General features: G+C 41.7%; 1 protein-coding gene across 3 annotated transcripts in view; it reads right to left on the bottom strand.

Moving 5' to 3' along the window:
• Positions 1–23,443, bottom strand: part of PRELID2 (PRELI domain containing 2) — a 65,487-nt gene that overhangs the window by 24,080 nt on the left and 17,964 nt on the right. Inside the window, exons 3-7 of one of the 3 annotated variants that reach the window (XM_081181050.1) lie at positions 22,606–22,679; positions 21,292–21,452; positions 7,475–7,580; positions 716–781; positions 293–517 (exon numbers count right to left, since the gene is read on the bottom strand). In XM_081181050.1, coding sequence (XP_081037176.1) covers positions 725–781; positions 7,475–7,580; positions 21,292–21,452; positions 22,606–22,679 — 398 coding nt within the window. In that variant the 3' untranslated portion in view covers positions 293–517; positions 716–724. Of the gene's footprint in view, positions 1–292; positions 518–715; positions 782–7,474; positions 7,581–19,030; positions 19,294–21,291; positions 21,453–22,605; positions 22,680–23,443 lie in introns of those variants that run through there. The other 2 variants (XM_081181048.1, XM_081181049.1) reach the window with 2 other exon arrangements.

Genomic DNA, 23,443 nt, shown 5'->3' on the forward strand with positions numbered 1-23,443 from the left:
GCATAACACAAGAATTTTGAAACTAAAATAATCTTGCAGTTCATGTAAAGTCTTCATGAGATATAGATTCACAGTACCTGTTAATAAAATGCCTCCATTTCAGTTGCACTGCTGTGGAATAGATTCTCTGCCCTGAACAACGGACCATGTATTAAAACAAGAGTAAAATCTTCTTTCTTTTGGCTGATAGTCTTTCCGTAGTGCCAATGTGTGTGGGGTTTTTTGAGGGGGTGGGTAGGAATCTTTTTGATGATTAGTCTATGGGAGATTAAAGAGCAACTACACAGTGATGTATTTTTCCAAACCATACTTTCGTTCGCCATGATCACACTGGTTCACAGATTTTAAGTTGTGCCATTCCACATATGCTGCTTAGTTTGTAGGCAATTGTCTTCCTTCAACTCAGTCTTTCCTTATTCGTCAATCTAACCCATAAAGTTAACTTCAGCAAGAAGCAGGCCTGGTAATGAGGACATATTGCTGTGGTTCTACTTTAGACACATGGAGATTTCTCCTCCTGTAAGGTACAAAAAAGTGTGTCTTAGAAGAACATTTATAACAAACCAATCAATAGCCATTTGCTCTCGTTTCTAGAACTACTTGAAGAATACATACATTGTCCTCCATGAAAAATATAGGGGGGGGGGTTACTTTTATGAAAACTACTGAATTTGATTATCACATTCTTATAAAAGAAACAGTATAACACACTCACATTTCCTCATTACAAAAAGGGGCTCCCAAACTGTTCTTGTAGAAGTTTCTCCATTATCGTAACACCCTGTAAAAAGAACACAGACAGTAATTTTGAACCGTCTGAACATTTTACCAGCACACAATAGCTTTACAAATTGAATCTCTCTGTTTAGAGATCATCTAAGCAGATCAAGACCAACATCACTAAGGAAATATATCAGTCTTTACTGTGATGCCAAGATTGGTGCCCACCACTCTGGGTCCATACGAAAGATTGGGGTGGGGCAACATATCCCATCCTGGAGCTTCGTCTAGGGGAAGCCTCTCAATAAGACTTTTGACTTCTGCTTCAGGGACAGGGGACCAAACAGGTAACCTCTCCAGGGATAGCTTGTCCTCCATTTCATTCCCTACTGTTTCGTCCTCCTTAACTCAAAGATACTGGCAACCTGATGACAGAGCAGTGTGATGGATCACTGAAGCTCACATCAATGGATCTGAAGGAAGGAAGGAGAATGCATCACATGGTTGAGGACAGCAATAGCTCAGCAGTGGAGTTCATGCCCTGCATATAGAAATGGGGATTCTAGGTTCTGGTGATCATCGGGTCACACTTTTGGACACTCCAGATTTGTGTGCCTACTCACAACTCATACATGCTATTTTAAGTACAGTGAAACTAGAGCTGGAGCATCATTTTGCCTTGTTGTCATTTGTGGGTTGTATAGATGGGGAATCTCCTCTTTACCTGCACATCTGCATAGTGCAGAATATTATTTCAGCCCTGGACTAAGTCTGCTACAACTATGAGAAGTATGCCAGCAATATGCAAACCACAACTTGGCAGATTGGTTGTGGTAATTAACTACATGCTACTTGTTTTGCAGCTGTCATCACAGACCTGGGCAAGCAATGAACAATGACCATGAGTGAAAGCTCTGCAACCACAGAATCTCTCTGTTCCCTTTTAGCAAAAGGGAAGTTTCTACCCACATAGTGAAGAATGCCCCCCTCAAAAAAAGACACAGCAGCTTTCCTGTCCCATAGTGCAATATCATGACAAATATGAATCACTTCCAAACAGCAATAACCTGAAGAGACCAACATTCAGTTTGTTTTATCATCAAGTAATGCAAAGGTTTTCAAAGTGATGCTTTCCAAATTCAAGCCAAACATTACTTTAAAAAAAAATCAGGGAAAATGCTTTCTCTTTCTCTTTCATTTCCAGAGGAAGTGAGAATGGGCTAGCACAGCCCATCTGTCCAAATTAAGTTTACCACCATTTACTAAGTAGTTAATTGACATAAGTGAAAACCCCGAGGTTTGCCTTGAGAATTTAAAAATGTTATTTATTGAATCAATTATGTTCACACTGTGACAGTTGCTTTTTCATTTCTCCTCTTAGCACAGCAGTTTTAAGGGAAATTGTTTGACAGAGGGGCTTAAGGAAGCAGAGAAGGGAGATTTATGAAATGAAGACGAAACATTAAATGACAGCTATTAGTAAGCACCACTGTTCTTTTCGATTAGACAAGGCTCAATCAAAGTCTGATCAATATATTCCTTTAAACTAAAGCTCTTGTGCTTAAATTTTGACACATGAGATCAAGCTTCAGAATGTTAACCTTACAACATGATGCACTTGAAATGTAAAGGAACCTATTCCTACCTAATAAAATGATATAAATTCTGTTCAATATTTTCTTTAAACCATCTTTTAAAATGAGGCTTAAAAGCCCTTTTCTTTACTTTTTAAACTTTTTCTTCTTTCAATTCAAAAATTCATCAGATTACTAACTTCACAGCATAGTTATGTGTTCTATTCAGACACAGTTAGTTACATAAGGTTCCCACTTATTTCAGTGCAACTGAATATCCGCTAATGGGCAGGGCAATCCTAATGCTGCCCCAAGGTTGCTTGGAGAGGTAGAGCCAAGCACTGTATCCAAATCTCTGCTATCTCTTGCTGGTCAGGGCAGAAAACAGTGGGTGGGTGGGTGTTTCTTAATTTTGCTGCACCAGCTCCAGGCAAGCACTCCACCATGGCTCTCTGCAGCAAATGGACAAGCTTAGGATCAAACAGACTGTTGCCTTGCTATGCTTTGCCTCTGAAATGGCTTGTTTCAAGGACTTACAGTTCCTACCTCTGGGGGGAAAACAACAGGCAGTACCTCCGCAACAGTCTGCACTTTCAGTAGGTGCAGTTTGGACTTCCGTGGCAGCGGAACCCCACTACCCTCTGCCTCCTGGACATAGCCACTGAATTCATTACATATTGAATTACACACAATACATATTAAAACAGTATTTAACATAAAATGATTGGTTATCATCACAAAATCTAACAAAGGGTGTCCATGTGTGGTCTTTTTTTTTTACACTCCTTTCTCATATATTTTTTGCAGAGATATTCTTTGGTTCCCTGTTAGCTGGTACATGAAGGCCTAGCAACAACATGACCCTAAGTTAGCTTGCTTAAAAGTGGATATCACTGAGTTAAATGGGACTCGCTGCCTAGCAAATTGGTACTGGCTGTAATCCTATGACAATTTGACACATGGGAGCAGGTCCCATTAAAGAAAGTGGGATTCTTCATAAACATGCATAGGGTTACTCTCAACATGTCTCCAAATAGTACACTCTCTTTAGCATATGCTAAAAGACGTAATAGGTCAAGTCGTTAAACTGATCTTAAAATTCTCACTATTACATAGATGTAATGTACAATCTAGACAACATTTTAAAACGTTTCTCTAGTATACGTGTTCAAGTAAAAATTAAAATAATTTATCTGAAAATATTCCCTAATTATCTAAGAATTTTTCCTGAAATAGCTCAAGGTATTCTGCCATATAATCTTGACTTGTTGAAACTCATCGAGTCATATTTGAAAAAAACCTTGCAGTTTTTCAAATATAGTTCCCCCCCCCAAAAAAAAAACTTATTATACTTATCAGTTTGATCTTAAAGAGTAAAGCAGATCACCCTGTCATGGTCATTTAAATTCTAATATTTATATATCTCTTCTCCTAACAATCTCAAATTTTCCTTGCTGTAGATTCAATTATAGGTCATCTATTACAAAAGCCATTAGTGACATTGTGGGTCCAACTGTACTCCATTTCCATCTTACGTTTTTGACCAATTTGATAATAAAAAAACCTAATCTTTTTAAACTTCTCTTGGATTTGAGCTGTTATTTATTCATGTCACTTACAAGCATAAAAGCTTTTCTGATTGACAAGTCACAGAACAAACACACACACAAGATCCACTTCCCTCAAATAGTTCCTGGCTCAGATGCCAAAGCAGAGGTGGGCAACCTGCAGCCTGAAATTTATATTACATGTGTCCCCCTCCCTGCCACCACCTCCTGGAGCTGTCCAATCCCCTCCTTCCATCAGAGCTCTTTCTATTGCTGTTTCTCAGCATCTGGTATTCAGTGGCACTAATAACCACCCACACACCAATCTACCATGCGCTCAACTAATCCTCTTTTAAACCCAGCTTAGTTTGTGGCCATCACATCTCGTTGCAGCACATCCCATAAATTATTTATTCATTGGTCTGTCCTAAATCTACTCCAAATCAATTTAACTTGGGCGATCTCAAGTTCTAGCTATTATGAAATGGAGACAAGCTTCTCTCTATTACCCACCCCACACATAAATTTTATGAGCCTCTATTATGCCCCTCACTCCATAGTCTAAACATAAAAGAGAGGCCCAAACACTTTAGCTTTGCCTTGTGAAGAAGATGCTCTGACCCCTCAATCATTTCGGTTGACCTTTTCAGGACTTTCTCCAGCTCTACTATATTCTTTCTGGGAATGGCCAGAATTGTACACACACTATTCCAAATGTACCAGATCCATAGAGAACTACAACTCTGGCAGCTTTATTTTCAATGCTTTTCCGAATAATCCCTAGCAAGTATGATCGTACTTGCCAGGGAAGGCCAAGGTAGTCAGGGGATCCTCTAAATGAGTCACATGATAATGAATCCTAACTACATGTTTTAGAAACAGTGGGTTTTTTAGAAACAGTGGCTAAACCAGGGTTTGTTTTAACCAGGGATTGTTTCTGAAAACTTGAGTTGCCTCACAGAGAAGTACCGTATTTTTTGCACTATTGGGCGCACCGGCCCATAGGGCGCACCTAATTTTTTTTGGGGGGGGGATGAAGAAGAAAAAATATTTTCCCCCCCAGGTGCGGGGCTTGGGCGGGGGAAGCCCAAGCTTCCCCTGACCCCAGCCCCCAGAACAGGCTGCTATCCTGCGGGAACTCCCGCGGGCTCCCAAGGCTTGCGGACATCTGCCCGAAGCCCGGGGTGTGCGGCGGAGCGCTCCCCGGGTTTCGGGCTGCAGGCTGCTATCCGCAAGCCTAGGGAGCCCGGAGAGAACTCCCGCTGGGCTCCCCAGACTTTGGGATGCAGGCTGCTATCTGCAAGCCTAGGGAGCCCGGAGAGAACTCCCACCGGACTTCCCAGGCTTGCGGATAGCTTCCTGAAGCCTGCATTTGCCCCATAGGACGCACACACATTTCCCCTTTATTTTTGGAGGGGAAAAGGTGTGTCCTATAGGGTGAAAAATACAGTAAATAAGCTACAGCTTGTTTCTCCAAGGCTTGGCTTGTTTTCTAACTGCCCTTGTTTCATGCTTCTGTAGTTTGGGCAAGCATCTGAGGTCAGGTAGCCAAATAAACCATGGTTAAGCAAGGCTACTGGGTTCAGACTTAGCTCCAAATCAGCTGAAACAAACTGTGGCTCATAAACCAACAAGTCACGGCTTCACAAGGTGGTTTGCCAGAAACAAAACCAAGGTTACTGGGCTGGTTAGATTTTCAAACCATTCACACTTTGGCAAAATAAGCCAGAGTGCTACGTGCAAATCTGGTGAATGGGTCTAAATTATGTGGCAACACTACCTGATTTGAAGAGTATATCCATCGGTGACAAATAAATATATACTTATAGCACCGTTTAAATGTTACCATACATGTTTTCCAACCTCTATAACAATACAGGTAATTCTCCCTATTGAGCTGCATCTGGTGACTGTTTCAAAATCTAAAGCATGTCCCTCGTAAGTACAGTGCATCCATCTATTTCTTCCTAAACTGTGTGTACTGTGGGTTGCTCATGAATTCCTTGCCTTGCTTGTGCCGTGTATAGACATAATGGAAAGGTCAAAAAGCAAAGCTTTCTCCCAAAGAACAGCAACAGAAAATACTTACAGCTGTAAGAAGATTTGAGCCACCTATAACTACAACAAAAATGTCAAGCATCCATTCAGACAAAATGAGTTTCCAGGTTTATCTGGCAAAATAAACAGCAGAAGTCTGAATGCCTGCAGACTAGAGGGGTTTTAAAAAATCAATGATTCTCTTTATTTAGAAAAGGTATAGAAAGAAGAGCTCATGTGGCATCCATCACTTCCTCTCATGGTGTGATGCAGTTCTATCTGCACAATCTTAAAAAGTTCTGACATTTATCCGGAGAACGCCAAAAAGGTGCCAGAAATCAATTGTTTTCTTTTCTCAGAATAATTGTGCCAAGATTTTTAAATTATTCATATAAACTATCTTATCAGCTACCACATGGCTGAATGAAATCTACAAGATTATGGAGAAGGTTGGGGAATACACAAAGAAAGAAAGAGGAAAGAGGTTTTTGTGTTTTTTTCACTTTAACATATTTGCATAGTTCAGTCCCCTGCCCTGAGGACCCTCCACTGCCAAATGCTCCTGAATTCCATGTCCATGTAATAAAAACTCTAAGAATAAGAAACAGCTATAGTGCCCTTCATTCATGTCAGCTATATTTGGGAACTATTTTCCCAATAACATTGTTGAACTATTTAAAACGTTCACACCACGTGGCTGATGCAGATTGCAGGTTGGATAAAGTCATGGAGATACAGCACTTATAAACCTTACTACCCTGGAGTAGACATTCTAGTACAGGGGTCAGCAAACTTTTTCAGCAGGGGGCCAGTCCACTGTCCCTCAGACCTTGTGGGGGGCCAGATTATATTTTTTGGGGGAAATAAACGAATTCCTATGCCCCACAAATAACCCAGAAATGCCTTTTAAATAAAAGCACACATTCTACTCATGTAAAACACCAGGCAGGCCCCGCAAATAGCCCAGAGATGCATTTTAAATAAAAGGACACAGTCTATGCATGTAAAAACACGCTAATTCCTGGACCACCCATGGGCCGGATTTAGAAGGCAACTGGGCCAGATCCGGCCCCCAGGCCTTAGTTTGCCTACCCATGTTCTAGTAGTATTTAGAAACTACATGCAGCTGGATTTGGATGTGATTTTTCATGTCTTTGAGTAGCAGAGACTAGGGAAATCTGTAAAAATTACAGCTGTGATTGGCCCCAAAATTAGAAGCACGGCTCCATGTCAAAGTACTCTTGTGGCCCACTTGGCATGAAAAGCTGGACCATCCTCATTTACGGTAGCTCATAAACATTCTCACTTAGTTCAGCACCTGTGTTTCACACATTTGCCACATCCCCATCAGAATGAAATTACAAAGAAATGGAACACAGACAGGAGCCCAGAAGTAGATGTAGGCTATGAATCTAAATTAATACATAATGGGAGTTATTTTGTACAGGAAGCTGCCAAACACCCATCAACTGAAATTACTGAGCAAGGAGTTGGGGAAAAAGTCATAATGAACATTCACTAAGGGTGACGCATAATGTATCTATAACATAGAAAAAAACTTTTTTCCCCAAAATTAAATTAAATTAAAGAGCTTACCCTTTTCACTCCTTGATTTAAAAAGGTTCGTGCAAAAACTTCCAGGAAACAGTTCAGGAGACCTGACCCTCTTATTGATACTTTGCCATTCTGAATGAACTCTGTCCTACAAAATAGAAATGCAATTAAACATTTTCTTTCCCTCCCAATAGGTACTGTGGTTCTCTAATAAAATTTCACCCTGTAAAAGGAATAAAGACCGTATATGAACACACACAGAGAGAGAGAGAGAGAGAGAGTGGGTGCTTGTTTCAAAATCTCAGGGCCGGAACAGAACAAGTCTTCTTACATGTCACCACTGATTTTCCAGTATGCATGCAATTGCAGTAAATTGCTGCTACTAAATCTGATTGTGGAAAGACAAACTCGCAGCCGCCGGAGCTCATAAAGTACTGATGTTATGTTTCCTGTAACCAAACACTGGTAATCAAACTGTCTCCATCCTTGTGAAGTTTCTGAATCATTCCAGGCCAGGCTCATCTAGAGTGTAGTACAGAAGTATATAAATGAAAAGTTATCAGCACATGCAACACATTGGCCCCATTCCCCCTTGTTCCAAAAAGGGGAGTAGTTGGACTATTTTAAAGGCAGGAAGACATCCTATGGCCTATTTCATAGGAAAGAGATGCTGCACATCATGAAATAAGAATCACAGCTTTGGAAGGGATCCTGGAAGTAACCTAGCCCAACCATCTGGTCAGTGCAGGGGGTGGAATCCAGAACAGCACTAAGACTCTTGTCCCATCAGCACAAGGATTTCCCCCTGCGAAATGGAACATTCTCCCCCTCTTCTCAATTTGTGTGCCCCCTAAATCTGTTCTAAAGGTTCTCCCCAATTTGGGGAGGGAATGGGGCAAGTCAGGGGGGCAGGAGTCCTGTTGTGCAAGCAGAAATACTTGAGCTCACAGGTGAGTTGAGAATCACCCCAATCTGGAATAGCAGAGGCAACTACAACATCCCTGACAGATAACAGCCCTTCCTACACTTAAACAGCTTGATCCTTATTCCCTTCTGCATCTGAAGCGGTTCAAAGACCCAGCATCCCTATAAGTGGAAGCATTAAAGATCCAAACTCACATAGTTGCATTAGAAGAAAGCTCTTTGCATACGCAATGTGCTGTAGAAATAACCAATAATATCCCATCAATGCAAGCAACTAGTGGGTGAGGTTTTTCCTAAGAGAGGCAGCAACAAAAGGCGAATGGCATTTGGGGAGTTATTAAACCTGATAAAGCAATTATGAGAAGAAGCCCAATGTTGCTATTTCTTTTTCTTTTTTTCCACAGCCTCTGAAAGACACGAAAAGCTCACAGAAAATATTGATCTCAGATTGATCCTTGCAACGCAGAGCTGGGTGATGCGCCATCATTACAACAACACAGTGGCAGAGAGAAGTCTATTAGCGAGATCCAACTACTGAATTATTGACTAGTTAAAAGTATAGCAAATTTGGCTTAATTGTTTTTGTGATTGGAGTTTTATACTAAAGATCCTTTAATTAAAGTCTTGATGTTTCAGTTCAGATAAGATTTCTTACCATGGATGCCTTTAAAGGAAAAAGAAAAGTTTTGAAACTTTATCAATTGAGAAGTTCTGGATAAAATATTCAGTGGGGATTCTGAAAAAACTCCCATCTCTTCTATCACTAGCAGTCCATCTTCTTTTCATGTCATGAAACTGCTCTGATAACAGAAGCATCTCACTGGCTTCATCTGCAGAACTGGGGTGGGGGTCAGTGGGGGGGGAGGCATCTGCTCAAGCAAGTTTCCACTTTCTGTCCCACAGATTGTTTCCCCCATATTGCACTGTTCATGTGAGCACACTGTTTGACATACTGATACTCATTCAGAGCAAGATAATTTCATAAGAAGAATCAACCCAGGAGTATGAGAACTCAAAGAAAAAGAGATGGACAAGACCGGCATTTGGGGAAATGCTCAGCCATTAGAATCTTACAGATCTTTTCTTGCATATTATAATTTTTATGGTGGCAAATGGCATTTCAAGGTGTGCAGTGCATGAGACTTGAAGGAAAGATTCAGCCAGACGAACAGGAAATAGTGGGTGCCTTCATGAAAATGTGATGAAGGAAACAGCGCAATTTTATGCACAGTCACTGGAGAAATAGGTTTCTCATCCAGCAAAGCACATCTACAGACAGAATTATGCTCACTGCTCACTGTATACTTGTGCTAAAAAAGAAGAATCCAAATTCTGCACCTGCATAATTATGAAAGTTTGCATTGTTTCTCCTGCAAAATGTGTCCTTCAGCGCACACCCCTATTTTCTATCATTTACAGTGGTACCTCAGTTTAAGAACAGCTCTGTTTACGAACTATTTGGTTTACAAACTCCGGAAAAACTGGAAGTAGTGTCCAGGTTTGCAAACATTACCTCGGTCTAAGAACTGAAGCCAAACGGTGGGTGGGCACCAGCGGCAGGAGGCCTCATTATGGAAAGGGCCTCGGTTTAAGAACAGTTTTGGTTTAAGAACAGACTTCTGGAATGGATTAAGTTCGTAAACCGAGATACCACTGTATTTTGCTTCTTTTAATGATGTGAATAGGGAAGGCACTGAACCTCAGCTCCCTGGAAATCTTAGCAACTCCTATAGCAGGTGTTGCAAACCTGTAGCCCTCCAGATGCTGTTGGACTCTAACTTCCATCAGCCACAGCGAACACAGGAATGATGGGAATTGGAGACCAAAACACCTGGAAGGCCACACATTCCCCACCACATTCCCCTATAGTTTTGGGGGTTTTGCCAAGAACTGCCCACAAACTAAAGCATATGTTCACAATCATAATGACTAGCAAGGGGGGGGGCTATTAATCTTAGGACTTAGGAAGCTGGATTCTGCTTCCAATATATCACAATTTGTACATCTGTAGAACTGTAGTGCATAGTGCTGGCTATAACTGAGCATTTAACATCTGCTGAGATGACATGCTTCACAAATTACAAAATCTGGAGATAAATCAGATTTGTCTAAATACCAGTGTCCAATACCCAGTGGCAGTGAACCAAAGTTTGGTTCTCAATAATAATAATAAACAACTCATTGTTATATCAGCCTAACAAATAAGCCAATCTTCTATAGTCATGGATCTACAACATTCAAATTGTTTCTCAAGTTGGCCTTTTAAAGCCAGATTTCCCACCTGAGATTTCTAGAAGGTCTAGAAACTCTTCTTGCCAACAAGAATCAAAGACCAAATTGTCTGATCTTCCTACCAAGCATATTTCTAGTTTCATAAACAGGTATTAGTAGCAGAGATTTAGTAGCAGAGAGCACACCAAGTTTGACTTTCCACATTCTGTTTTTCTATGACTACTGAGAAAAATACATTCCTTTGTGCAATGCAGATTAGGGGCAAGGTTCAGTCAAATTTAATGATATAGAACAAAGCTTCAGCAAGCTGTAATTTCAAAGGGAACAAGTGCTGCTGCTGTAATTTCAAGGACTGCCTTTCATATATTCTGGCATCACTTTTGACAGAGTATTTTTTAAAAAACAGGATGAGTGAGAAGAATAGAGGTGGAGCAAAATTCACACTGTAAAAACTCCCCCCCCCCAAAAAAAAATGTATAAGACATAGTGCAACATTGATTGATATACAATAAACAAAATAACCTTAGACACCACGCAAACATGCATTAAAACAACATAACAGGAACTGGAAATTGTCACAAATTTATTCTTTCTAAATGCATGGGTGTTTCCACCCCAGAACCCATAATCAAATCCATCACCACCAAGTAACCTAGCTGCTAGAACTGTTGATAAGATCTAAGTTTCTAAAAAGCTGTTTTTCAATTCAGTAGTAAGTATTAAGGCTACCAATATATAATATAGGCTTGTAACTTTTGTTGTACCATTGTTATTTTCTCATGTTTGTGCAAGGATACAGATAGCAGCCTCGTACCCAGAATTGCTTAGGAATTCTAAGAAATAATAAATGGGTGCAGTTTTGGAATCACTGGTTAAAATCAATGAAAGGTTCAGGCTGCTATCTTGATTGAAAAAGGAGCTCAATTTTATCCCAATACAGACAAAAACCTGCTCCTTGAGCTTAGGAAAAACTATATTTGGTTACAATATTTTAAGATGCATAGCAATCAAATAAGCAACTTTCCAAAAAGATACAGTAGACTTGGTTATATCCTATCATATATTACTTTATATTTGTAATAGTTTTTAAGGCCAAATATTGAGCCTTATTAAAGAGGGAAGTACCAAGGACAGAAGCACTTCTGTAAGGAGACGAGAATACACTGCAACATTTTCCTGCTCTGCCCCATTGATAATAATATTACCCATTGAATATCATCAGTGAATTCATGTGCTTCACTTGTGTTGCATAGGAACACCAGATTTTGGAAGAAACTAGAAGAGCATTTGTTGTCTCCCTCCACTCACACCACATTTCAATAACGACATAAACCAGATGTTTCAGGAAAGGCTGAAAAGAGAAATATACACCTGGCCATTTGTGTTCTGCCGTAACATTGAAGAGGTTTCCTCTTCAGCCCAGCTGGCCACTAGCTTACACAACCTGAAGTACCTTAATTAATAACCCTTTGATGCTTACACTGAATATATACTGTCAGTGCAGCATATGCTGAGAAATAGTGATATATTGCTGCACCTGGGCCTGGGTGCCTTATACTTTTTTACAAATTAAAGGGTAAACTTGTCAGTGGTGCTTTTATTTCCACATGGCAATACAACTTGGTGGTTCATGGAATCACTTAGGGTTAGAGATGTAAAATTTTTGGAAATTTTGAAGCCATGGGGGGGGGGAAATGTTCTCCCCCCCCATTTTTTTTCCAGGAAAAAAATGGAAATTTTGGAAAAATTGAAAAAAAGTTCATTGTGGAGTAGTTTTACAAATTGCGTGAAATGCAGTGTATGTATTATGCTTGCAATAAAGCAGGTAACCACGCCCCTTTCCCTCAAAAGCAACAAAAAAAGCAAGAAACCATCAACATAAATTATAATCAGATTTGCCCCTTAGAACCAACAGCAAATAAAGTTAAGGTCCACCTCAATATTTAAGCTCCACAGAAGGTCTACCCTTTGAGTAGTGCTTTTAAAAAAAACAAAAACAGAAGACACAACATATACATGCAGTTTATTCTAACTCATTTTCTGAACTACTGCTATCATTTTCCATTTATTCTTCCTCTTCCTGTTTGTCATTTTTCTCATGGACTTCTAAAAAACAGCTTTGGGGGAAAATGGGGGGGGGGCTGTTCTCCCCCCCCCCTCCGATTTTTTCACTTTTTCCCCAGGCCTTCCCATCTCTACTTGAGGACAGCCAGGGCAAAGTGTAAGGAAAATTTTTTGCATGCCAGGCCCAGAAGGAACCAACATCCAGTTACTGAATAGTATGTTGCGCTAAGGCTCAAACTCTGTTTGAAAGGAAAAGGAGTGTGTGTGTTTTTTAAATTGAATTTGTTATTATATATTATAAACTGCATGATGGTAAGAGAGCTTCTAAACAGTTTACAAAAATATACAACAGAACATTAAAATGATTGATAATACACAGTTAAAAGCAGGTATTTAAGAGTATTCAAAAGATGATTAAAGTCAGTAGTGGTTAAAAGGAAGTAAATCGCATGCAGTTTCTGCGTGTTCAGATGGGCTGTCCCTAACGAAAATGTTTTGAGCAGTTGCCAGAAAGCGTACAGTGAAAGCACCTTCCTGGTGTCAGCCGGCAGGGAGCTCCAAAGGCTGGAAAGCCTGGGGGGAATGGAAAAATGGGGAGGGGGCACAAGTTTTTCTGTTTTTCCCCAAAGCCATTTTTTCAGGAAAAAATGGGGGGGGGGAGTGTGCAGAATATTCAAACTATATCAAACTATTTTTTTCATTTTTTCTGGAAAAAAACGGCTTCGGGGAAAAACCTGCCCCCCCCAGGTTTATAAAGTATGGTAACAGATAATCCAACATGCTCATCAAATGCTGTGTGTTAAAACCGCATGGGCTAATGCAAAGTTATCAACAAGAAGGAAGTGAGCTAGATGAAAAGCACTGAGACTCCCTATAAAGAGAAAATCTACAAGGGATTTTGAATAAAAGGAGCATGTTTTGCTTCTTCCGGTCTCCAGGGATGAGAGAGCAAAGCTTTAAGTCATGTATACCGGAGCAGTTACTGCTGGTATTTAAGACCATCATCATCATCATCAACCTTTTATTCGACCGTCAGTCAGAAAAAAGTACAATTGTCAATACACAGTTAAAACATCCAAGAAGATTTTTGAGCTTAGCCAACACTAAAATGGGCTAAACAGATAGCCCCATATCAATACAATCAATTAAAGTCTTGCGACGCTTAAAAGCTAAAAAAAGAAATTTGGCCACCAAGGAAGGTATAGCTCTAGTGACGTTATTCAGCAAGTGTAAAACCTGGTTTTCTCTGGGTAGGGAGCTAAATTGACATAGAAGTGGGTCTATAAAATTTTGTCTAAGCTCTGCATAAGAAGGGCAAGTCAAGAGAATGTGTTCGGTGGACTCAACCACACCCATGGCACAATGACAGGTTCTCTGGGCGTATGGTACTCCCCTGTACCTTCCCCACAATATCGCAGAGTCAAGGACATTTAATCTAGCCGCTGTAAGAAGTCTGCGGTATTCCACATAGTGGATTTCTGCGAGGTAGGGGGCTGGTATGGTCCGATAGATCTGGTCCCCTAGGAACATCCCTGGTTTTACCTGGGCTATGTCCTCTTGTCTAGCAATGTCACTCAGTCTCCGGGAGATCACAGCTCTAGCTTGATTGTACGACATAGACTCAAAGTAAAGGTGAGACAATCCGCAGGATTGAACCTCATTAGTGACCTCCCTTTCCCACGATGATTGGAAATCGTCCCTCAATATCAAGGGGGCAATACCCACTGGTTTAAAACAAAGCTTGAGCCATAGCCAGAGCTTCGTCTTCAAGGCCACATACCGTAGAGCTTGCCAGCCGACCTCTAATCTCATAACTGCACCCGCTACCGAGGGGGGAATCCTAAGGATGGCTCTAAGGAATCGCGTTTGGATAGAATCCAGTTTCAAAAAGTCCCTACGGGAGCCTAAAGAGATGCCCACCAAAAGAAGGGGGAGGACTTTCATTTGAAAGAGTCTCAAAGCTATCGTCACTGATTGAGCCTGATTCTTAGCATATAGAGATCTAATCTGGATGGCTGCTTTAGATGCATTAGTTGTTATATAGTCTCTATGGGCCAGAAAAGACCTATTTGACCGTATTACTTGTCCCAGATATTTAAAGCAGTTAACCTGCTCTAGGGGGATCCCGTTCATCGACCATCGATAGAGTCTCGGTCGGGCAGAGAAGACCATGATCTTGGTCTTAGCATAGTTGGGTTGGAGCTCATGCTGATCACAGTATTCATGTAGAGCTTGCAACATTCTCCTCAGTCCAATAGGGGATCTAGCAAGAAGTGCGGCGTCATCCGCATACAGAAGAACATTCAGAGATCGGCCTGCTAGTTTGGGGGGGTGGAAAGCATCATTGGCCATGTGAGTCACCAGTGAGTTAATGTAAAAGTTAAACAATGCTGGGGCCAATAAACAACCCTGTCTTACCCCTCTAGTGGTGGTAACGGGGTTGGAGACTAGGCCTTTATTGTCTAGCCTGATTCTCAGAAAGGTGTTTGTATGGAGGCTGATAATCAGATGAAGGAGACGACGATCGATATTTGTTGCAGCCAGTTTTGTCCATAGCTGCTTTCTAGAGATTCGATCAAATGCCTGCTTAAGGTCAATAAAAGCCACATGAAGAACCTTTGGGGCTTTGCCGGCATACTTTTCCGCCAGGTGATTCAAGGTTAATATTTGGTCTGTAGTAGATCTTCCAGGGCGAAAACCCGCCTGTTCATCGGCAATGATATTGTCGTCCTCCATCCATTTCGATAGTTTGTTTAGTAGGTACCCCGAGTAAATCTTCCCAATGACATTTAGCAAGCTGATTGGCCTAAAGTTGCTCGGCTCTGTACGTGGGCCTTTCTTATGTATTAATACAATCAACGCAGAGCTCCAGCTAGAGGGAAATTTTGCTGTTTTGTTTATATGTGTGTAAAGTGCTGCTAAAAGTGGGATCCACCAATCTTTATTTGCTTTGATGGCATCAATGGATATAAGGTCATCACCGGGGGCCTTGCCTGCTTTAAATCGATCTATGAGAGTTTCAACTTCAGGGCATGTAACTGGGTCCCAATCGGGCAGTGCTTCCGGCTCCACCGTATCTCCGCAGGCATCATGGGCTGCATACAGATCGGCGAAGTATCTTTCCCAAGTGTCCGCTGAGATGTGGGGTTCTATTCTTGCAAGCGGCCTACCCAGGTATCTGGAAATTAACTGCCAAAAAGAGGCTGGATTTCTATTCTCTGCAGCTATCAAAAGGTTGTTCCAATTGTTTCTTTCTGCCTCAAGCTTCTTTTCCTTTAGTAGGGCTTTATAACTTCTCCTGAGGGTGATAAGACGGTTACTTGGCATGGGGTCATTTGATGCTCTGTATGCCAACCATTCATTATACAGATGATTCTTGAAGTTTTTGCATTCCTCATCGAACCATTTTTTGTGGAAAAACTGTTTACCATGCTTTGTGGGGGACCGGACTAGTGTTGGTTTTAGAAGTTCTACTATATCGTCATATATTGGTAGAGGCTCATCCGCCTGCATAAGGGAAGCCCTTTTTATTTGGAGCTGATCAGACCAGAGAAGTTCGTTCAACTGCTGGGCCGAATTGGAGGTCCATTTAAGGGCTGTAGGTCTTATCTCCAGATGATCATTTGATAGGTGCACAAAGGAGTGCCTATCAAGTTCGTCAGCCAGAGTCAAGGAAATTTCTAGAGGGAAGTGATCACTCTCCAATCTTGTAGCCACCTTAAAGCTGGATATTTTTGGGGTAAGGTCAGGAGATATCCATACAAAGTCAATAGTGGATGCACGTGAACCTGACCAATAGGTGAATTCGGCAGGGTAGTCCGAGCTGACTGCCCCATTTAGCAGAAGGAAATTGAGGGCCAGCAAGGTTTGCCTGCATTTGAAACCTGCGTAGGTGGCTATGTTATCGTTGAATTTCCTTGGTAAAAGATCTGTAGTCACAAGAGGTGAAGAAGGGTACTTGCTAAATTTAGAGAATAAGATTTGGTCAGTATGTGACAGGCGTCCATTAAAATCTCCCGCCAACAGAAAAGTGGCTTCGGGGTATTTATCAAAAAGTGTTTCCAATGTCACTTGGATTTCCTGCCATCTCTGATCAACCAAATTTCTCTTATAGATTGGGCATAAGTAGATATTGATCACTACTATCGTTTCCTCTGCTGTTTGCAACTTTATAATCAGCATGAGTGACGACTGGATGTCAATTTTTTCGGCCTGAAAATTTATGGCTAAGGAAACAAAGGTAGCCAAGCCTCCTTGCGGTCTACCATGTGATAACGAGTTCTGTGTGGCATTCAGGTAAAAGCCCTTGTATCCTGTTAGATAGAAGTCCTCACAGGCCCATGACTCTTGGAATAGAAGGATGTGGCTGCCATTTATATAGGCAACAAATGATGGATCTGTCAGTTTGGATTTAATACCAGCCACATTCCATGATAGTAGTGTAAGAGGCCGCTTTGTGTTTCCCTCAAGTCATGATTTCTCTTGCGTGGTTAATCCTGGAGAATCCAAATGGGGGTGCACGCTGCGTGGAGGGGCAGTAGGGTGAAAAAAGGCAGTGATTTTTGATTGTTTGCATTTCAGGTTCAAGTTGTCACATGTCACAGGAGCAGCCAGTGGCTGGGGCGAATTTATAGATCGCTGTAAGAGAAAGTCTTGGTACGAGGGGGTGTTACTAGCCGACAAGTCCATAGACTCGTCGTTTGCCGTATGCTCTATAGTTGCAGGAGTCGTGCCTTGAGGATTGAGGCTTGTTGATGGAAAAGCACTATGTAAGACAGAAGAAAGACATCCTTTTCGGTTAGCTTCCAGTAGCATGTTTAGCCTTGCCACTGCCTCAGTGTTTGTCCAAAGGGCTGCTGGATCTCCCAGAGTCTCTTGCATCGTCATGGTATCAGCACAAGGAATGCAGCCATTTTGAGGACTGGAGATCGTTATCGCTGCAGGGGGGTCCACATGGGCTTGTGTCTGGCAATCTTTAGGAGCATCTATAATAGCCGAAGCTGGACCTGTCAAAGCTCTACCCCTTAAGGCAGTCCCTTCTTGCCGGTGGGATGGTCGGTTAGTAAATCGTGGGGAGGGGTTCATAGGAAGGGTCCGTTGCTGGGAATTCCGATCATAATCCTCAATCCTCCTTGTAGGCCTGCTAACCAAGTTTGCTGAGTTTGGGGTTTTCCCAATAGTGCCCCTACAGTTGTTAAAGAAGCATCTTTGTGGGAAGATTCCAAACCAGCTGAGACGATTTTGAAGTTTGCTCAAAAGTGCAGGAAGCCTGGGAGAGTCGAACTTGAGCAACAAGCGCTTAAATTTTGGAGTCTCTGGCAGCCATTCTAATGATAGGAGACCACCCTGGGCCAAGTAGGACCTGGTCAACCTTCGCAATGAGATCACAGCTGCTTTACAATTTCTCCAGGCATAGTAGGGGAAGCAGGAGTGAGCGATGTTCAAGCATATATTGTTAGGAGTGAGTTGGAGGTTTACTAGCTGCTGCCCCCTACTTAGACTCTGTGCCTCATGATTATCAGGTCCCTGATGATTTAATGGCGGATTCAAAATCGAGACAGGGGTTTTGATGAAGGCATTTAGTTTTTCCTCTAACATATTGATGGAAGCTGATAGCACCTTTATTTTGTCAGCCAAGTGCAGGCAAAATTTCTGCAAAGTCCTCAGCTCCACTGATTGTACTATATCACATAAAGATTTACGATGAGAGTCGGGGTAGGGAGAGAGGCCATCTGGGCTGGAGGTTATATCCAACAGCGATTTGTCTCCTGGCAAGGGAGTATTTGCAGTCGTTGCAGGGTCACATGGGCAGTCTACCTGCTTGGAGGTGTTTAAAAGGTTGTTTGGAGTCATTGCAGGATCATGTAGGCAATCTAACTGCTTGGAAGTAACAGGTGAAGGAGGCACAAGGTTGCAGAAAAACTCCTCCAATGATGAGATAGAAGGCTCGAAGATCTTAGGTGGTGAATCCAGCCCAGTAGGCTTCAAAACCTTAGACATAGGTTCTGAGGCATTAAAGGAACAGTCTTCCACAGAGGAGGTACGGCCACGTTTTAGGCTCGTCATCCTAAACCCCTTGAGCGGCTCGGTTATCTAAGAGTCCTTCAAAGGCCAAACAAGAGCTGTGGAAGGCCAGGGAAGCGCGGTCGGTGACTGCCCAAGTTACAGCTTATCAGGTTGTTAGAGAAGCTCATTAAGGAGATTTATGGCGCTGACTTTGCAAGCTTCCACCGGGTGAGTTCCTGGCGTTTTCATCAAAACATTATCGTGCCAACTTCCAGAGAAAAATAGGAGCGGAGTAAATTACAGCATGAACTGGAAAGGGGAGCTCCGACAAGCGTGTCTTACTTCGTCGCCATCTTGGCCCCTCCCCGGAGCAGTTACTGTTTGATACCAGAGTTGTTGTTTTTCAATGTGTACAAGCATTATGTTAACACTAGAGTTCAGTCTGCTATATTTGTTGCCCATTGTCCCAGTGTCGCAAGATCCTTTGGATCTGTCCAGTCCATCAGATTCCATCTTCCGGATCAGATCCTAGGAGTATGCTTAGATATTCCATTTGATTGATGAGGCACAAATTCTGTTTATAAAACTCACAAAGACCACTTTCCTGACAGTACTCAGAACTTACGTCATTCTTCCTAAAAGTGAAATGAAAATTTCAGAACCATTCCTGGTACCATTTTGAAGGACTAATATTACACTACCTTATTTCTTTTCTTTTTTGCATAAAATCTGAGCTCATAAAGCGGTTACATATTTGTTGGCAGGTTAAAAAAGGAATTCTGCACTCTTTCATAACCCGATAGCTTATTGTTTATATACTTTATTAAGGAGTTAGTATAAATTTCCAGGCAAAAATAGCAGGATGTCAATGGGAAAGGGTAGCTCAGAATTCAAAACAAGTTCACCTGGGGCAAAACTCATATACTCTTCCCTGCAAGTCTTACACCACTATCTAGTGAGAAGCTGCCCTAAAGGTCTCTCTAACGGCCAGAAATGGCCTTCAATAGTTCATCTCATGAGCATTGTGGGAAATGCCTTCCTGTCATATTCCAAGCACACAGGTGAAGCCAACTGCATGTCTTCCAAGCCAAATGTCACCCCAAGCAATTGGCCCCAACCCACTGGTTAGAACAGGGATGGGGCACCTCAGGCCAAGTGGTCACCTGGAGTCCCCCAGACATCTCTACCTGGCCCATGGGACTCTCCTCAGGCCACATCTCCTCTCCCCAGAACTACACCCCCTAGGTAGCCCTGCTATGCACACTCCCTGAGGGTTTTTGCATCTTTGAATCCAGATGATGCTTCCTGCTTACATGGATGGAAGATAGAGCGTATGTGAGAGTGTTTGTGTAGAAGCTGGCCTGGAGTAGAAGGGTGAAGTTCACTTTTTGAGGGTATGCATTGATGAAAGGGGCCCTAGTTATATGTATACAGGAATAAATGAGCAGAAGTGACTAAGACTTGCTTTAGATTTAAATAAGCTGTTGAAGACATTCCTAAAATAAAACTGAGTACACATATGAACAGCTATCCAAAATACGTCCCATATGTCTTCACACTTCCAATTGCAATATTTTTTTATTGATCCTTTTTATTAACTTGGGGAGATTGTTCAGTTTTATTTTTACTTCCCGGGTTGTTGTTGTTTTATTTTTGAGGCATTATTGCAGTGAGCCAGTAGAAGAATTTGCAGTGGATTGTGTCATTCAGTATCATTTTACACTCCATCACATATTTCTTCTTATTACAGCCCAATTATTCACGGGTGCCATTTCTACTCTTACTGAGGGTTCATTACATTTGTTGCTTTTTACCAGAACAAATTCAATAAATATAGTTCAGTTGCCCTAAAACATCCAGCCATATATTTTTATATAAATATATATTTATTTTTTATAAACTGGCACTATGAGAAAAAGCAGAGGGAAGCAAACCTGCCAAACCAATCCCTCCTCCTTAATGTCACCACTGTCACTAAGTACTTTTCATTCATTGTCTCAGCTGCCTCCACTAAACAGCCCTTTAACTTTCTGGACTTTAATTGGTCCAACCTACTCCCAATCTGGGTAGAGTGATCTAGCAGGCAGGCACAGGGTGAATATAAAGGTGCGAAGGCCTGGGGGGAACTGGAAAAATGGGAGGGGAAGTCCCCCGATTTTTCTGGGGTTTTCCTGAGCTTTCACATCTCATTGTGTAAAGTAAGGCCTCAGACCTATTTTTTTCCAAAACAAACTATGCTTTTATATTTCCCCCTATGTTTGGCCTATGAAAGTTTTGCCTGTACAACTTCTGACATAGCACAGGAGCCATGTATTTTCATGGCTCGGCTAACACACAGAAAGAGCCTGTTTTGGAAGTCTAAGGCAGGCCACCGGAAGAAGTTCAGTAAGCCTTCGGTTATGCATGCCCAGCTGCCAGCCTGCATTTGGCTTGGTGGGTCACAAGTTGTGCAGACCTAATTTCGGTATCAGCTGTGAAATTCTGGCTTGAAAGCTACTTGCTACAATGTGGCTGCCTACATTATCTAAACCGCAACCATCAGATCCTCCTGGTGTTGCCTGGTAAACAGAATAAATATAAATTAACTAGAAGGCCATATACAACAATGTGCATATAAATAAGTTACACCTTACCAGTTTGGATTCTCTGAACTTTCCCTGAAGACTGACTCTTCCTTTAGAGTAGCATACTGTGTCCATGTGAGGCACCGAGTCTTCATAGACATAATTCTATCCTGCTTATTAAGCCAAGATTCTTCTTCTAGGTAGACCTCGGGCACTTTCAGGACACTGATCTGTTAGACATAATGATTACATGTTTAAATAACGTCAAGGTGCTTGAAGAAAGAATGAGGAATTTGTTTATATTTAGCATTTGTTTCCATCCTCACACAATAAAACAATTAAGGACTGAAGCCACCCATAACATTTATCTCTTGATGCTAATACAGAAATTAAAAACTTTTAGCTGTTAGTGATGAAACCATGCAAACAATTAGGGACTTGTTCTCACGGCTCGGTGCCTAGTTAGATTTTGCCAACTGCTGCATCTTAAGCATCAGCTTAATTTATGTGGCATTTTAGTTGCCCACATGTCCTGCTTAAAGTAATGTATTCTAACAGAAGACATTTGTCGACCGTTGCACTCAAGACATAAACAGCCAAAACATTTGGTTCATTTTACATTCTGTTTGGTACCTGGAATTTTTATGTTTCCCCATCTGGACGAGGCATGGAAAAAAAAGGCAAACAGAAATGTGACAGAGAGAAATCATTTGAGTTTTGACAGACAGAATAAAGATTGCAAGTAAACAGTTCACAAAATGGAAGGTGATACATAGCAGAATGTAAATCCAAAGAGTTGCCAAGCTACAACTTTAGGACACAGAAAGTTTAAACGGAAGAAATCACTATCCTGTTACGATTTTTTAAAAAAGAGAGTCCTAGATTATAAGGACATTGTTTTGATTTCCTTTTCAAGCTCTCAAAATGGCAGATAAGAGTTGTTTTTGGAAAATGCTCTTTTAGGAACTAAGGGAAGGATACAGGATTTCAAACACAGTCCCATCCTCAGTAGTGGCTCATATGGGGGGCACAGCATCCTCTGGACAGCATTGCTGTGCTTGTAAGTACAGGGATGGGGCAAATTGGTAGCAGCAAGGTCAAGGGGGCTCTGAGTGTTGGTGGCAGAAGCCCCACAGAAGCCTCTCTGACTTCCACCCCATCCCCATCCAAGCACAGTGCTTCCACCAGGACAAGGCCACTTCCCCACACCCTCCTCGCCTCGCCCACATGAGCTGCTGTTGCCTATCCTCACGTGGTCCACCCAGGATACTTAGAACCTTCCTAGTTCAAGTGGACAATTCATTCTTTGTGGCTACAAACCTGCACCGTTCCCCCTATATCCTTAAAAACCAGCACGCATCAACCTTGACTGACATTAATTACCTGTCTTAAGAAGTGTGGAATTACATTCTGGCACGTTGCAATCCTCCTCCGGTATATGATTCCTGTAGACAAATCTGAGCATAAAAGAACAAACCAACTTACGAAAGTGCTATTTTGGAAAATAGAGATTTTTTTTATAGTAAGAAAACAAAACCAAAGGCTTGCACTATAGATGCAAGGAAGCCTGAATGTGGTAGAGGGATTCAATGTCCCTTCTTCTCAGCAGCCAAAGGATTCCAGCCCAGTTGCCAGATGGACCATGATGAAAACGTTTAAAGGGTTATATGCTTAGTCCCAAAACTATAGTATGTTTGCCCACCTCAACACATACAAAAAACCCTACTGGGCAGGGGACAGATGGTGTGGTTCAAACATTTTATTGGCATCTATGCTGGCAATGACAAAGCATCACACAATTCCAAATCCGAGCTTCACAGATTTGGCTAGAACTGCAATGGAATTGCTCTACAATTTAGCTGGTAGCAGTTGGGGAGTTAATTTTCGAGGCTCTCATGTTGCTAGCTACAAGCTTCAAATATCTTCCTGGGTCAGCACTTCAGATCAAAAATGGCTTGTTCTGCTCACTCTGCATTTTGAAATACATCCTAAGAGTACAAAATACCTCTCCACCCACCATTGTCAATGTTTGAGGCCTAAAGCAATTCTCTCGAACAATTAGAATTTATTTTTATAATGAGTTGGGCCAGTGACAAGAACAAAGCTCCCTACCAAAGAAAGAAAGAAAAGCCCCACCGCCTCTAAAACCCTTCACAAATTATAGTTATTGAGCTACAATAAGAACGTGACTGGCTTCCAAACTCACTTTGCATGTTAATAT

This window comes from Podarcis bocagei (genome assembly GCF_964188305.1).
Source record: "Podarcis bocagei genome assembly, chromosome: 2".
In the NCBI taxonomy this organism is placed as follows: domain Eukaryota; kingdom Metazoa; phylum Chordata; class Lepidosauria; order Squamata; family Lacertidae; genus Podarcis; species Podarcis bocagei.